Source organism: Colobus angolensis, unplaced genomic scaffold (genome assembly GCF_000951035.1).
Source record: "Colobus angolensis palliatus isolate OR3802 unplaced genomic scaffold, Cang.pa_1.0 Scaffold47, whole genome shotgun sequence".
Lineage (NCBI taxonomy): Eukaryota > Metazoa > Chordata > Mammalia > Primates > Cercopithecidae > Colobus > Colobus angolensis.
In genome coordinates this window covers 328,588-345,678 of record NW_012118154.1, presented here as the reverse complement: position 1 = coordinate 345,678, position 17,091 = coordinate 328,588, and the positions used below count along the sequence as shown (strand labels likewise).

Genomic DNA, 17,091 nt, shown 5'->3' with positions numbered 1-17,091 from the left:
AAAAAAAAAAAAAAAAAAAAGCACCTGCCTTCCACCCCAGAGTGTCCCTGCAAAGGGAGCACTCTCTCTCAGAGACACCGGTGCCGGCTTCAATGGCGCAGGTTCACCATACCGCATCCAAAATGCTCCTATGAGCATTTCCTTTGAGCATCATGTCTGGCACTCAAAAAGGTTCCGATTTTAGAGCCTTTGGATTTTTTATAATTTGGGATGCTCAACCAGTAAGTATTATATAATGCAAATCTTCCAAAATCTAAAATCCAAAACACTTCTGGTCCCAGGCCATTTTGGATAAGGGATATTTGATCTGTGATGGCAAGATTCCTAGAAGCGGCAGACACAGGCTGGACAAAACTCGGGAGACAGGAGGAAAAGGAAGCGATAATCAGTGTTGACTTGTATGAAAAATATTTGAGTCTTCACATATTAGAGGTTCCAATTTCCTTTTAAATTAAAAAAAAAAAAACTCCTTTTGTAAAAATGATACAGGTTTGTTTTAAATGATTGAAACAAGCCAAGTGTGGTGGCTCATGCCTGTACTCCCAGCACTTCAGGAGGCTGAGACAGGAGGAGCACTTGAGGCCAGGACTTTGAGACCAGCCTGGCCAACATAGTGAAACCACGTCTCTAAACAAACAAACAAACAAACAAACAAAATAGCCAGATATGGGCGTGTGTGCCTGTAGTCCCAGCTACTTGGGAGGCTGAGGCAGGAGGATCACTTGAGCTTGGGAGTCTGAGGCCACAGTGAGCTGTGATTGCACCACTGTATTCCAGCCTGGGAGACAAAGGGTGACCCTGTGTCAATCAATCAATCATCAATCAATCAAACAAAGTTCAAAGGAGAAAGTACAAATCACTTTAAATGCCATTCCATAGCAAGAACCACAGTTAACATGGGCTGACTACATTTTTTTTTTTTTTTGAAATGAGGTCTCACTCTGTTGCCCAGGCTGGAGTGCAGTGGCACCATCTGGTTTCACTGCAATCTCTGCCTTCTGGGCTCAAGCGATCCTCCCACTTCAGCCTCCCAAGTAGCTGGGACCACAGGTGCGCACCACCACACCCAGCTATTTTCTTTTGTATTTTCTATAAAGGTGAGGTCTCGCCACATTGCCCAAGCTGGTCTCAAACTCCTAAGCTCGAGGAATCCACCCACCTTGGCCTCCCAAAGTGCTGGGATTGGAACACAGGCATGCGCCGCTGTGCCCGGCCAATCCCGACTACCATTTTTAAAGAGGCTTTGCTTGCGCCTCACATCAGTGTAGTGAGGAAAAGGCTGAAAGGGTTTTCTCCTACTCCTGTCTACTGTGAGCTTCAGCTACCACAAGGGCTGGCCTGTAAGGGAGCTGGAGGAGGGGTTTGCGGGTTATTTTTATTTTTTTAAGCCTGCTCTAAATGCAGACCAGGATGCCAGGACTGGGACTACTACCTCCTATCTGGTTTTAGACAGAGACACATGGGCACTACAAATAGCCTGGAAACAGCTTCTGCTCCAGCGTAACCCGAGAGCGGGACACATTCCCCGCAGGGCAAGCGGGAAGCCTGGGGCTGCACGTCCTGCACTCGGCCTCTGCAGAGGTGGAGAGGACGGGTGCAGAGGGGTCAGGCGTCCGCCCGACTCAGCCCGTTCCATAAAAGGGGCTGGTCCTCCCTCGTTCCAGGCCCTGAACACCTGTCAGGCAAGGGAAGCTCGCTGTGCTGTCAACACCGCATCACTCACACAGATTAGGCCACCGGGAATCTCTGGGACCATAAACCATCAGGTGGGGGTTGGGGAAGGGCAGCACACACCACTTTTACTCCAAAGGTCCCTGGTGCATCCTCGTGCCTTTAAGGCACCTGCTCGTGGAAATGTTTCATTCCTCATGCAAGGTGAACCCGTGGTTTGGGGACCTGTGTCTTCTTTTCCCTTCCAGAATTTGTCAGACCCCAGGCTCCTCTCATCCCACCCTACCTGCCCCTAAACTGCCCTGTGGTCCTGCTGCCCGCACGACCCTGGGTGGCTTCCAGCAGCACGTGTATCTGCTCAGCCTTTGCTGCAAACCTCAGGAAGATAGCAAAACTGACAGCCTTTGCCACAAACCTCAGGGATATGGGTGAGGACACTGACAGCCAGTATCCTCAGACAGGTGTCCCTGCGCTTTCTTGCCAGCTCTTCTAACCAGCTTATTGTCCAAGAAAGGAGGCGATCAAAGCTGTTGTCCTCCCCAGAGGTCCCAGGCAGGCGAGCCAGTCTTCCCAGCCCTCTCCCCCTAGTACCTGGGAGATAATCTTATGGATGAGTCATGAGGGGAGGCCTCTTCCCAGGCTCTGAGCAAGCTCCCCCCTCCCCGGTCCCCCGCACAGCAGGCCTGTGGTGGATGCCCCTCCCCACCCCATCGAGTCAGCAGAAAAGCAATAACTCATCTCAGCGGCTTCATCAGAGCCATCCTCCCCGCCCCCTCCACAGTCGGAGCAGGCTCAGGCCACCGGGAGGCGGGGCCTATGGTTCTACCCTGCTTGTGTGCTCCAGGAAGGCAGGAGGCAAAACCTGGACCAGCCTCCGCCACTGCCTCCCCCTCACCCCACCAAGCTGGGAATAGAAGAAACATGTGGTTGGAGTCTAGAGGCTCCCTGAACTCAAACCTCGTGCTGGGGAAGCACAGCCTGGAATCCCTCTGGCTCTGGCTGCCACGGGGAGCTGTGTTCCCTGCAGGCTGGGGCACGGGGCCACCACCCCATGGCCTGGAGCGACCCTCTCTCTGCCACAGCCTAGTCCGGTCCAGGGCGGAGGGTGACCAAGGTGACCAGGGCATAAGCAGACGCCACTGGACGTAGACAACAAAGAACCCTGCAAGACAGTGTGACCTCGCCGCTGGGGTGGGTGCTGGGGTGACCTCGCCGCTGGGGTGGGTGCTGGGGTGACCTCGCTGCTGGGGTGGGTGCTGGGGTGACCTCGCCGCTGGGGTGGGTGCTGGGGTGTCCACCCCGATACCGCGACCCTGTGTCCTCTGACAGTCTGACTGACGGTTGCCAGGTCTGGGCTTCGGCAGCTGGACCCCATCCTCAGGAGCTGCCCGCTCCCTGCACCACCCATTCCCCTTGGCTCCACCTCACCATCGTCTGGATCCAGTTGCACAACACGCGCATCCAGGGCTGTTTCTGCAATTAGGATGACAGCTAACCCCAAGCAGCCAAGACAGAAAGGCTTTTAAAGTATACAAGGAGTTCTTGTGACCCCAGGGGGCTGAGTCCAAGCACGTCATCCACGGCAACATAACAGGGCTGACACTGATATTCCAAAAACTCAGGCTGAGGAGCTCAGAGCCAGTGTCGATTCTGCCGTCACAGAGAGAGTTGCTGCCTCAGAGAGGGGCGGCTGTCTCAGGTCAAAGCAAGACTTACAATATACAAGACATGCTGGCTCTGGTTCCTTCCCTGGCCAGGCCCAGGGGCCGGGGTGGTGGGCTAGGGCCGGGGCTGGGGCCGGGGTCAGGTGGTTGGTGGTTGGGCTGGGAAAGGAGTGAGGAAGGCAGGTGAGGCCTGGGGTGAGGCTCCTTCAACCCAACAAGCCTGTGAAGACTACTTTTTTTTTTAGAGACGGAGTCTCACTCTGCCACCCAGGCTGGAGTGCAGTGGCGCAATCTCAGCTCACTGCAACCTCCACCTCTTGGGTTCTAGCAATTCTCCTGCCTCAGCCTCCTGAGTAGCTGGGACTCCATGCACCCGCCACCATGCCTGGCTAATTTTTTGTATTTTAGTAGAGACAGGGTTTCACCGTGTTGGCCAGGCTGGTCTCGAACTCCTGAGCTCAGGCGATCCACCCGCCGTAGCCTCCCAAAGTGCTAGGATTACAGGCGTGAGCCACTGAGCCTGGTCAAGGACCACTCTTAAATGTGGGCACTGAGGACTCAGACCAGAAACAAATAGAGTCAGTTGCAGACCAGCGTCAGAGGCTGACTACACAAGGCACAAAGGCAGGGAAAGAGTAACAAACTCGCCCTCCGGAAGACTCGGCTTTGGGGACGGCCTTACTTCTCTGCGTTTCAGAGAGCTTAGCATCCGGCAGCCCCGAACACCACCCATCTGTGCCCTGTTCCTTGCCCTGGGGGCCAGGAAGAACCACAGAGACCACTCCTGGCCCTCTGTCTTCAGATGGGGTTCAGTTACCAAGAGGCCCTGGAGTGATGCAGGAGGGGAATGAGGTTGGGACATTTATCCACAGCTCCCTCCCTGCCAGGTCGCAGGGAGCTGACTGCGACCATTTGCCCAAACCGCAGCTCTTATCAGACAATCCTCCCAACCCAGGCCACAGGCTGGTATCCGCTGCACTGCTGTTATCCCGAGGCTGCTGCATGGAGCCTGGCCCAAGACCTCATTCCTACCCATGCCTTTGTAAAGAGTCCCTTTGTTAAACTCTCCTCGCCTAGTTTTTGACTGTGCGCCTGTCCCTCGCTGGAGCCCTGGCAGACAGACCTGACTTTGCCAACTCTCCTGAGGCCCTCGGCTGAAAACCAAATCCCAAACTGGCTTTCCAGGTGCCTCCTGACCCCAGAGCCAACCCCAAGTCTTCACCCTAGGGGTGGGACCTAAGGAGCTGGGCATTTTCACAGTAAATGCTAGAACACCATTTAGGGAAGGAAAATCTTATTGGAAGCAAAAATCTCCTTGTAAGTGGCCCAGATCGTATCCAGTTTCTCGCTAACTGGCAGCTGTGGCTCATGCAAGCAACGGCATCTCTCCATCAGTCCAGAGAGGACAGAGCTCTGGGGGACCCTGTCCCGCTGCCCTTCATGCCTGCTCTGTGGCTGGTCTCCCAGAGTGCACCTCGGAAGCTGGGCACCCAGCAAAGAGGGCAGGTCCCCAGGAACAGAGTCCCCCCTCCAATACTGAGTGCTGCGTGACTCTGGGAAAATCCCTCTCCAGGTCTCAGTCTTCCCATCTGCACAAGAGGTACACAGACCACATGGCCCCAGGCTCCTTCAGCTTTGCAGACAGCGGCCCCACATCCCACTCGCCCCCATGCCCCACCTGGGGAAGAAGTTGGGCTCAGGGACCGGGCTGGGACTCACTCAGCCATGGTGAAGGCCAGCTCAAAGTTCTTCTGCCGCTGCGTGGGGCTCAGGGAGTTGTAGTCAAAGGCGTCGGGGAAGAAGGAGTGTACCAGGGCGCAGAAGGCCATGCCATCGCTCCAGCTGGAGGAGAAGTTCTGCAGGTCCACGTGCTGCAACAGGGTGAGTGGGGTCAGTGCAGGGGCCTAGACACCGGATTCCTGGAGTTTCCCAGCACATACCATGGGCAGCTAGGCACCCACTCGGAAGGCGTAATTACTGTAGTTCCTATCCCTTAACCCCAACCTCAGCGGGTTCCTGCCCAGGAGGGAGAACAAGGACAATGGCAATGCTTGGTCGGGTCTTTGGCTGGGGGTCCCAGCAGCCGGAGGGGAGCCAGGGCTCACCTGGTAGCCCAGCGTCTTGCTGCGGCACCACTCGAGCAGGATCTGCTTGATGCTGCTGGCGCTGGCCACACCGAAGCTCTGCGACCGCTTCAGCCTGGCCCGGGCCTCGCCTTTCCCCCTGCGGAGAGATGGCAGGCCTGCTGCGGGTGCCCTCCAGCTGCCATCTCCCCGTGCGGGTCTGGGGCAGGGAAGGCCATCCCTGCACCACCAGGGAGGATGCTCCCACCTGCTCTGCTCACCCAGGGGAGACGCTGGCAGCACACAGGCTCAGCTGTGCCCATGTCCACGGCACGGCCCCATATACCAGCGACACAGCCTCCTTTGCTGTTATGTGGCAGGACCATCCACACCCCTACAGCCCTCCAGGTCCCGTTTATTCCCCACCCAGGAAGCAGGGGTCACTTGGGAATCCTGAGACAGAAGACCTTGGTCCACATGGCGCTAGGCCCCTGCCTTCTGCCTGGAACACCTTTTCCGGTTCCTTCCTCCTACCCCTCCTTCTGAGCCCCCCTCTTAATGGGGGGCCTCCTTCCCTGATGGCTCTTTCCTCGCCAGGAGGGATGATTTCCTCTTCTGGGCCTCAAGGACAGTCCCTGATGGCCTAGACCAGGTTGTTTGGGGCGAGTGGGGACACGTCCTGGGTCGGTCTCCCTCACTAGAGTGGAGCAGGGACTGGCTATTATCTTCATTATCCTGGGCCACACCTTGCACACAGCAGGCATCAGTGTCATGCTTGGGCCACACCCTGCACACAGCAGGCATCAATACCATGCTTCGATCACACTCTGAACACAGCAGGCATCAATACCATGCACTGACACGAGGACTGGCTGAATATGCAAAGGTGGGCTGGAGCCCGAGAATCTCTCAAGACCCGAGATCTCTCAAGACCTAGTATCGGGCTGGAGGCTGCTTGGCCCCATGGCATCACCTTCAGTCCGCAGGCAAGACCAACCCCGCGCTGGGCCTCCCAGCTCTGGCCAGGAATCCCAGTCGCCACCCAGTCCCTGGTCATGCCCAGAAACTAAAGAAGCCACAACCCGTGGGGAACGTGGGTGTGAGGGCAGCCTGGGGGCACCAGCGACAGGACAGGGGGCCTCGGGAATGGAGGAGGAGAGAGGGGCTCTCACCAGGCCTTCCTGGCTCCCTGCCTCATAGCCGTCTTCCCCCAACAACTGGGGCCCCCTCTCCCCCCAACCTGCCCTGTGGTCCAGCCCTAACTTTGTGCCTTGCCCAAGAGATCTTGTCTTGGGCGACAGCGCCCTGGGGAACAGGACAGGGCTGAAACTTGCTCTGCTGCACCCACTCCACCCCTGTCTGGGTCTGGGCACAGTGTGGGGGCCCGGCCTATCTGTGAGGGAAGGGAGGATCGTACTTGCCCGCCGCAGTTTCCTGCTCCCACTTCTCAAATAATGCCTTCCGGGCCTGCGCCCCCGAGGTGCGGGGCAGCGTCTGCGACCTCACCAGCTCCCTGCGACGCTCCCCCTGCCGATGGACCTGAGTTGTGGCTGGCGGCTGCGGGGACACGGGCGACTGGGGTGGTGTCACCAGCGGTGGGCTGAGGAGAGAATCGCTGAGTTGGGACCTGGGCCCAGCAGGCATCACTAGCTCACCAGGCTCCTGGGTCTCCATCGCACTGAGTGTGGACAAGGCAGCCTGCACCGTGATGGGTGCTCAGAGAGGAGGCCCCCTTGCTCTGGTCCCAGCTGGTTTAGCAGGTTTTCTGAATTGTGCTGCCTGGAGGGCCTGGCCAATAGGCCCAACTCAGGAGAGACACTGGGCCCCCGATCTGGACATAAACACCCCTCTGCAGGTGTCAATGCCTGGGGAGGACAAGGAGACCCCCTCCACAGTCAGGAGGTGTGCTCAGAACCAGCCCCGGAGGGACCAGGCCTCCGGCCTCCACCACCATGAGAAAAGACCACCTTTGTTTTCCCCAGAGCAGTTTGCCAGAAAGTCACAATTCTCCTTTTATTATTAAAGAAAAAAAAAAAAAGCCAAGCCTGCTACCCTACCCCCACCCCCCATCACAGTCCCGCTGGCTGGGGCGGGAGGCCTGCCCTACAGGGAAGGCCCCGCTCACCTGCCCCTGCCCGCAGCCTGTGGGCAGCAAGTTCTGAGGGACCCCAGCTGGCTGGGATAGAAGAAGACAGAGACAAACCCCTGTCCTCCCCTCCTGCCTCCTCCAATCTTTTCTTTTTTTTTTTTTTTTTTTTTTTGAGACAGAGTCTTACTCCGTTGCCCAGGCTGGAGTGCAGTGGCACGATCTCGGCTCACTGCAACCTCCACTTCCCGGGTTCAAGTGATTCTCCTGCCTCAACCTCCCAAGTAGCTGGGATTACAGGCGCCCGCCACCATGCCCGGCTAATTTTTGTATTTTTAGTGGAGATGGGGTTTTGCCATGTTGGCCAGGCTGGTCTTCAACTCTTGACCTCGGGTGATCTGCCCGCCTCGGCCTCCCAAAGTGCTGGAATTATAGGTATGAGCCACCGCGCCCGACCCCGTCCTCCAATCTTTTGACTGACTTGAAGGGTCCACAAAGAAACCAGCCTGTGGCCGTATTTCTCCAAATGAAGCTCTCCACCAAGGCCCACTGCCTCACTCCCCCTGCTCAGACCTTACCCCCAACCCTGCCGCCCAGTGCTCCAGAGATCCAGCCCTGAGCCTTCCGTGGAGACGCCAACCCCAGGGCCGACCCTGGGCAGCCTGCGTCCAAAGCAGCGAAGACACCCGGGCACAGCGGCCCCACAGGAACACGAGCCCTGGCTCACCTGTTGCTGTGTTTGCTTGCTGTCACTGCCCTGTAACCAGAGCTCAACACAGACCGCGTGAAGGAGGAATTATTCTCTGCGGAACAGAGAGAGGGAGAGAAGTGACTAAACCCTGGCCCCAGGCAGGGCGCGCCACAGCCTCCCTTCCTCTGATCCGGCTCTGCCTCGTTTTCCCAGCATCACTGCAAGGATGAGCTAACCCTCTGGGCTAAGCCGGCCCTGCCCCAGCAGACAGTGGAGGAGAAAGGAGGATGGGCACACGCGGCAACAACATCAAAGAGGTCTTTTCAACTGTCCTCGTCTTCAGAGCACAGAGCCCAGGGCCTGTGCCGTGTATCCAGCGAACACTGCTCCCAAACCCTCCCTATAGAGGCCCACACGGCTTCCCCCAGGACAGACCATGAAGGCCTGGCCACAGGACCAAGTCAGGCCTGGGGCCTTGAGGGAGGGAGGGGACGGTGCCCAACGTGCAGGGCAAGAGGCCACCTTCCAACTGTGGCCTCCACCTGTAATAAAAGCCATGGTCGCCCCACCAGGGGATAACGCTATTTCACAGCCTCCCTGGGCAGGAGCCCAGGAGGATGGGCTAAAGGAAGGGGCAGACATGGCAGGCAGAGGCAGGGCTGGGCTTGGCTCCTCGTTTTCCAAGTCACCCACCGACTCCCCCTCCCTAGCCCCGGCCCTCCCTCTCCCATCCCAAGGGGAGGTCTGCCCCAAGGCCAGGCTGTCCTGCTCATACCGCCAGGACTGGGGGTCCAGGACGTGGTGGCCTCGCTGGGGCTTGGGTTGAGGCCCCCCAGGGTGGCAGCAGACGTAGGTGACAGAGCCACTGCTGAAGTCTCCCCAGAGAACCTGTCAGAGACTCGGGTGACGGCCGTGACTGGCTGGTGGGGCAGCCGCAAGGAGAGGCTCACAGGGCGAGGCCTGGGGGGATCTGGTGCCGAGAAGGTCTGGGTGACCTCGGGGGATCCATCGCCTGGACCTGTAACATGTGACCAGTATGGGTGGGTGGTCAGCCGTGGCAGCCACGGAGTTCTGAGACCTCCCAGAAAGGCTCTAGCCTCCCTGGACCCTCCTCCCACCTCCTGTAGGAAGGCCTCCCTGACTGCTCCAGCCTCCCTGACCTCCCGTTCCAGGGATATCTTACTGCTCCAACCAGAGTTGATTTTTCCCAGCTTCCCCTCATGGGCGGCTTAATAAATACTTGTTGGCTCATCAGCCCACTCTCTACCCTACTCAGTGCTTAGAAAAGTTCCTCAGCCTCTCTACTTGCTTTCCTGGAGACACGGGAGAGCTCGCTACCTCCTGAGATCTCCCAGCTTCCCTCTGTGTGTCACAAGTTCTACTGAATGACACTGCTCTCCCGGCAGCCTCTCTCCCTCCTGGGGTTCAGGATAGAGTCCACCCCAACTCAGGCCAAGGGCTGGCCTGGCACAGAAGATGCCTGACCAGGGCCTTACTTAACCCCCAAACATACCCAGCCACCCGTCCTCTGCCCACAGCCCTACCCCTACCTGCCCCCGGCTGGTGCCCATTTTCCATGATGCACGAGCTTGAGGTCTTTCTCATCTCTGACTCGCTGGCCTCGTCATGATCCAAACTCTACAGAGACACAAACATCACCAAGACCCCATCAGCTAGGGCCAGCTGCCCACCCCCAGACCCCCTCCTGTTCTGGCAAAACACCAATCATGTTGAGAGAAAACAGCCCCCAGGGAGCAAATGATGGGCCAAGCCACACAGCAAAAGCTGGGATGGTCCCACTCTAACTGCTGAGCCCGTGAGACCCTGGGAGGGAAACGTCTCCACTGGGCTCCTCCCAGAGTCCCAGAAAGCTGAGGACAGAAGTCAAGATTCAGGGTTCCAATGACGTTAGGCCGCCTCACCCTGTCCCCCAGGCTGGCCCAGACAGTGGGGTCAGGAGTGCCTGGCCCCCCGCCCCTCTCAGCTGGGCCAGGCCAGCCTGGCTGCCCATGCAGGGGCAGCAGGAACCAGTGGCACCAGGTCCTTTGGGGCCAACAATGCGCCACAGAGCCCCGATCACGCTGAGGCCTTTGCCTTGGAGGCAGGGACACAAGATTCACCCGGCTGTGCAGAGTGCAAAGGCCTGACCAGCTCCGTGCGACTCATCCATCCCAGCTGGGCGGTAGTAGTGGGTGGGGCAGGTAGAGGCAGACAAGACAGCCAAAGCCAAGAGCCACTGGGGAGCCTGGGATCCAGGCTGTGCTGCCACCCGCCCATGTGACCTGGGCCACATCAGTTCCCCTCGGGGTCTCAGTTTCCCTGTTTGAGAAACGGGAGCAGGCTAGGCAAGTGCCATGTGGCATCTACCAAACATCCAGCCCTTTTTCTGGGCACACCGCTTAGAGCAACTGTCCTCCCGGGTAGGTGCTGCCAGAGCCATTTGACAGATGGGACCTGAGGACTCCGAGAGGGCATGTGCCCTGGCCAAACTGATACAGCAAAAAACAGCTGGGATGTGTGGCCAGGGGAGAGGTCCTCAACCTTGGTCCTGCCCTCCTCCCAGTGAGGGCGTGTGAAGGGCTGAGAGTGTCTGTGGGGCTGGTGGGGGCTCCACCATGAGCCCAGGACGAGTGGCTTGAGAGGTCGGCTGTGCCTCTCCCAGACGCCTCCTGGTCTACAGGTTCCCAGGCAATAATGATGCCTCCCTGGACCCAGATGGCTCAGCTCCCTTTGCAACCAATGCGGGAGGTGCCACCCTGCGAGGGGGAATCAGTCTGGTAGTGGAGCCAGGCTGGTGAACACAGGGGGTTGTGTCAGGATAAGGATGCCTCACGCAGGGTTCATCTGACCCAGCGGGGCAAGGAGGGCTTCTCAGAGGCAGGGGTGACTGAGCCACATCCAGAGTGAGCCCAGTGGATAAGCAAGGGAGGGCATGGCCAGCAGAGTGATTAGTGTCTGCTTCTGCAGAGAGACATCGAAAGCACAGGTATCCTGATCACACCCGTCCAGGACTCAGGCAGATGGAGAAGTGCCATGCCACCCAAGCTGCCTGCCCTGGGTACTTGGCGCCTTAGACAAGAAGGAGCGCAAGGTCCTCAGCTCTGTGTTTCAGGAACACCCTTTAGGGGATGCCAGAGAGTGGAGACCAGACGGCAAGCCACTTCACCAGTCCTGGGCAGGAACCCGGGGAAGGGAGATGGGGCACTGGGAGGGCCACAGGCAAGAAGGACTCAGAGCTTTGGGGGAAAAGGGATCCAGTCAGGAAACTGGGTGGACGTGGGAGAGGAAGGGTGCCAAGCCTCTCCCAAGTCCAGGCGTGGTGGGTCAGGGCAGGGTTAGGGGGTAAATGAGGGTTTCTGTTGGGACATGTTTAGTGCCTGGGGCACCTGGAGCATCAGGGCGCTGAGGAGGTAGCTGGATTTTTGAGTCTGGAGTTTAAGAGAAAAGAAGGATGAGCATAGAAAAACAGGAGTCAGGGCATCCACTGGGCTCCTGGAAGCCCAGCAGAGGAAGAGCAGCTTGGGGCCCCTGGGATGAGGCCCCCACATTTCAGGAAGCAAAAGAGCAGTCTGCGGAGGATGAGGAGCAGCCAGACAGGTAGGAGGAGCCCCTGAAGAATTGTGAGAAAACCAAGGCCAGGAAGGAAGGGAATCAAGAAGCCAGCCACTGGCCGGGCACGGCAGCTCACGCCTGTAATCCCAGCACTTTGGGAGGCTGAGGTGGGTGGATCACCTGAGGTCATGAGTTCAAGACCAGCCTGACCAATGTGGTGAAACCCCACCTCTACTAAAAATACAAAATTAGCTGGGCATGTTGGTGGGTGCCTGTAGTCCCAGCTACTAGGGAGGCTGAAGCACGAGAATCGCTTAAACCCAGGAGATGGAGGTAGCAGTGAGCCAAGATTGTACCACTGCACTCCAGCCTGGTGACAGAAAAAGACCCTGGCTCAAAAAAAAAAGAAGCCAGGTGCGTCCAAAGGCAACCTGGGGTCAAGGAAAAGGTGACGAGGAAATCCAACCAGGCATCCACTGGGTTCGGCAAAAGAAGAGGTCACGGGTGATCAGAAGCATGGGGTGGGGGACGGGGGGCAGGGGACAGGAGATGGCCTAGGGGAGAGGTCCCAGAGAAATGAAGACAGCACAGTAACTTTAGCCCTGAGCAGAGCCGGGGGAAGGGGTCTGAGGGGTTTTTCCAGAAGGAAGAGGCAAGACCACATTTATAGACTGAGAAAGGTGAGGGGACCGTCTGCAGGGTGGGGTCACTGGGGAGCTCAGAGCAGACAGGACCCAGAGCCTGGGAAAAGCCAGCCTTGGAGAGGAGGTGACCCCTCAGCTCTTGATTCAAGAGTGGGAGGAGGAGAGCCCAGGCCCGTTCTCAGGAACGCAAGAAAAGCACGGGGCGTCGCCGAGCACGCAGGGCAGAGTGGGTGCTCCTAGAGCCACGCTGTGGCCGCTGTGGCCGTGTGGACCGTGTCGGCAGAGGGAGGAGAACCAGCCGGTCCAACTGGAACCCCGGCCCCCAAAGTCACCAGGCTCTGGGGTCTCCATGCTCCCCCACCCACCCTTCTCTCGTCTGACAGGTTCCACAGGTCCAGGCAGGGCCCTGGGAGGGGGGAAGACTGAGGGTGAAACTATTTTCCCAGGAAATATGTATCTCTATGGGGGTGGGGGGGGCCTCCACAGATGCCTGCCCCTGCACGTTGCAGCCCCCTCAACAACCCCACGATGCCCCAGGGGACCAGGCGCTATACCAGACCGGGAAGTAATTTCTCTGCTGGTTAGATCCCCGCTAAAGGTTCTCTGGCAAAGGGAGGAGGGAAAGCGGCTGGGCTAATGCGGGCTGGGGTGTGGGGCTAAGCCTGGACTCCCAAGCTCCCCTGCCCCGAGACTCGAAGCATTCCTCACCTGGGGAGAGGGCTCTGCCCGTGCCTTAGGTCAAGGGGCAAGGGGCTATTCTGAGACCACCCTCCAGCCCGTCATCACACAGATGGGGAAAGCAAGCCAAGGTGAGGCGGGGCGGTGGGGGGAGCCCCTAAACCCACACCATGGCTAAAGGTAGTGGCAGAGTCAAAGTATGGGGCTCAGGTCTCCTAACCCAATCCAGGGCTCTGTCCACAAAGCGCTCTGGCCTTCTAGGGGCCAGAGAGGACAACTCAGGGCAAACTTGTCTTCTAGGACCTGGGTCAGTACCAGCCCCGGCCCCGCGGGATCTGTCTTAGCCAATGAGGGTGAGGAAAAGTCGGGGGACTGGGGTCACCCCCCGGGGGACCTTCACAGAACTCAGAGCTCTTCAACCAAAGGGCTGGGCTGGAACGAGCTGTTCCTGCAGAGTCCCCAGTGGGCTACTGCTGTCCTTTGGTGGGGGCAGCCGGCCGCGGCCCTGCGGAAGGAAACCAGGGAAGGGCCTCCGTACGCTGGGACCAGGGTAGAAATCGCTGGAGAGCCCTGAGGCTGGGGACAAGTCCTGTTGAGCTGGCCTGGTACCTCCCCCAAGATTCCCCACCTCAGGTTTGTTTTGAGAAGGGGGAGGTCCCCCGTGAGGGAGCCCAGGCCTGGGAGACTTACAGGAGAGGCGGAAGGGTGATGAGCTAAGTCTGATTTTAGGGACCTTCTTATTGGAAAAGCTTTTAGACATTTTTGTGGGGGAAGGAAGACTATTTCAGAACTTCTGGGGGCTGCCTGACCTGCACGGGCCCATCCATGGGGACGAGGCTCACGCAGGACCAGAGCTCCATCCTGACACAATTCACACTGCTGACCCGGCCCTCCTCCACTCACGCCACCGTTTGAAAGGACTTGATTCAAACTTCTCCCTAAAGTATTTACCCCTCTTATCGCACAGTGTGTCTGGGAAAGGAAGGCAGATAAGGCGAGTCTGGTTTGTTTCATGGTCGGGCCTCTGACACGGGGCTCCTGGCAGCTGTTCCTGGGGCCTCCGCTGCCTCGGGCATGGGGACCCAGTGGCTCCAGCTTAGCTGAGGATGACATTTCCAGGCCACAACTCTGGCCCAACCTGCTGGGGCCTGGGTGTGGCCTCAGGCTGCCACCATCCACCCCAGGCCCCAAGCTGACTCCCGGCTCCCTGCTCCCAGCCAGACAGGATTACTTGATCAAGCCTTCCTACACTGAGTTCAGGGCGCATTTATGTACTGCAGACAATCTACCTCCAATCCTTCAGTCCCCAGTTTGAAAGCAACTCAGTCTCTACATGCCATCATTAGTTACAGAGGAACGGCATGACTCCAACCTCTACAATGCCAGGTAGTGCAGCCATCCCTGGCTCATGTGGATGGGATGAGACTGCCCCACCCAGACCCCCACTACACAGACACAAATCTGAGAGGTCAGACACCCAGCAGCCTGGCATGCAGCCGTGACTCTGTCCGTGGTCCACACTCCAGTCTCACCCTGAGCCCTGGCTCATTATGTGTGACCAACCTCTTGATCACGTAGCGCTGGTCACAGCACACGAGGTAGAGCATGTGGATGGCTCCACGCAGTCCCTCCTCTCAATGCCGGACACTGGCCTGGAGGCTGTGACGATGCTTCCGAGATGGAAGACAGCAAGCGAGATGGGGATTGGTGCTTCTGGGGTCAGCCCGGCGGCACCTGCCTCAGGCCCTGGGAGCCAGGGCTCAAGGGGTGCAGAGCCTCTAATCCAACTGGCGACTGCAGCCATGCTCCACCCACAGTGCTCAGCTACCCTTGCTGCTCACGCCCCTGGGTGCCTGGGTCTCCATCCTCACTCCCCAACAGGCTGATGCGTCCTCGCTGACCTCAGCCTCTTCTTCCAGGAGGGCTCCCTCTCCGGTTTGCTGAGAGTGGGCTCTCAGGTCCTCCTCACTCCCTGGCAGTTCCGTGGTCTGGTTTTTATTTCCTTCAGACTCTTTGCCTCTGCCCAGAGAGCTCCCTAATCTCCAGGCTTGCTCGCTCTCTGGGGCACCAGATCCATGAATCCACCTGCTCTGGGACAGCTTCACCTGGAGTTCCCATAGTCCCCTCACGTTCAGCATGACCTGGGTGGAACCCAGCATGTCCACCCAGATCAGTGAGCCAGCAGTCCCCCAAGTCAGGACTACCCTCTGAGACTACCCCATCCGCTCATTCCCCCTCCGAAACCCTGTCCAAGGCAGCCCCGCTACACACCACGGCCATGGCCCAGCTCAGACCCTTTCTTCCATCTCCAGCCACCATCACAATTAAGTTACCCATCTTCAGCCACTCTCCACCTTCCATCCGCCCCTAAGAAGGCTTGCCAGACACAAAGAAGACTCTCATCCCGAGCTTCGCCCATCAACCCCTGACCAAGAGGACTAGCTTGGTGCTAGTGAACAATGGCTAATCTCCATTGACAAAAATCACGACTAGAGAGAATCCTCTGTGTGTGTGTGTGTGTGTGTGTGTGTGTATGCACATATACACACACACATCTACATGTATATGCGACTCTGACATTATTATTTTTTTAAATTTGGACAGCTGCTCCTATGAACAGACAAACAGCAAATGCATGTTCAAATAAAACCTCAAAAACAACTGATGACACAGTTGATGAGGCACGTGTGAGCTCACACCGGTGATTTTAGACCATGGTCATGTAGAGTGTCATGTAGAGTGTCATGTTCATAAGACAGACTTAAGTGTATCCACATTTCCAGACACTTCACATGGAGCACTGGGACGCTCCCGGGTTGTGCCACCAGGGCATGCTTAAGAATTTCTTACAGGCTGGACAAAGCCCAGCTCCTCTGCCCAGCACACTGGGGGCATTTGCCACTGTCCACTCCACTCGCATACCTCAAGGCTGCACGCTCACCAGTGAGTACTTTCGCCTTTCTGAGGCTTTGTACATAGCCCCCACCCCATCCCCATCTGCACCAGTAGCAGCAAGCCCCAGGCCCCCTGCACAAAGCCTTGCTGGGATACCCACTGAGAGGGGACTAACTACTGTGTTTGGAGCAAAACATCTCTGGCTGCCCAAACTTGGTATGGGACCATCTCCCAGCCTAGATGGGACCTCCAGGGGGAAGACCCAAACTGATGCCCTCCTCCAGGCCCCTGAGGTCCAGCCCAGCCCACAGCAGGAAATCTGAGTGCCCCACGGATTGCACCAAGGAGGGAGCAGGTGCAGGCTACACAGCCGCAGATCCTGGGAACCCAATCCCAGAGCACATGTCTGATCAGGATGGAAAATCTCACCCAAGGGCCACTGCACACACCATGGAAACATTCTAACCGCTCTGGGTGGCCCGTGCGCAAGGTAGTGACTGGTCCACGTCGGCCTCCACCCCATCCCCACTTGGTGTGGGCCTCTGGCTAGTCACTGACCCCAGGAATCTAGCACGGCTCAAGGCTGGTTTCCACCTCTCTCCCTTACGGTAAGGGATTTGCCCCCTGCGATGCAGAGTTCCCAAACACCACTGCTGATCGCGTCCCCCTCGGCTCCCCTCCCCACCCATCCAGGGGCCTGAGTTCTCAATCTGGGTTAATCAATAACGGGAGCCGTCAGGCCTCAGTGAAGCGGCAACGCAGGGGAGCGGGAGCGTGAGTGAATGGAGGTGGGGGGCAGGCAGGGGTGTTGACCATTCCAACACGCCCCGCGTGGCCCCAGGCAGTGCCGAACAGTCAGGGGCCGGACTTCGGAGCCCAAGCCCTTGGTGTCATGGGACAGAAGAGAGAGGGAGACAGGACTCTGAGCAAACAGAGTCTGGCTCTAAAAAAGGGAGGGGGACCAAGACAGGTGCAGCTGACAGGCTAAGCGGTCCTCCCCCCGCCCTCTCCAACTCCGGAGGGCCGGCAGGATCCCATCACCTAGTCCGAGCGGCCAGTGAAGGACCCAACCCCGCAGACGCGGACGGACGCAGGCAGTCGGGGCGAAGGGGCGGCACCCGGCTCGGAGCTCCACTCGCTGGCGCCA

At 58.2% G+C, this 17,091-nt stretch overlaps 1 protein-coding gene across 1 annotated transcript in view; it reads right to left on the bottom strand.

Moving 5' to 3' along the window:
* SMTNL2 (smoothelin-like 2) overlaps positions 1-17,091 on the bottom strand; it is a 25,422-nt gene that overhangs the window by 7,247 nt on the left and 1,084 nt on the right. The window contains exons 2-7 of the mRNA XM_011958344.1: positions 9,726-9,813; positions 8,951-9,193; positions 8,212-8,287; positions 6,816-6,998; positions 5,441-5,558; positions 5,055-5,206 (exon numbers count right to left, since the gene is read on the bottom strand). Of these exons, the coding sequence (XP_011813734.1) occupies positions 5,055-5,206; positions 5,441-5,558; positions 6,816-6,998; positions 8,212-8,287; positions 8,951-9,193; positions 9,726-9,780 (827 nt within the window). The 5' untranslated portion in view covers positions 9,781-9,813. The remainder of the gene's footprint in view (positions 1-5,054; positions 5,207-5,440; positions 5,559-6,815; positions 6,999-8,211; positions 8,288-8,950; positions 9,194-9,725; positions 9,814-17,091) is intronic.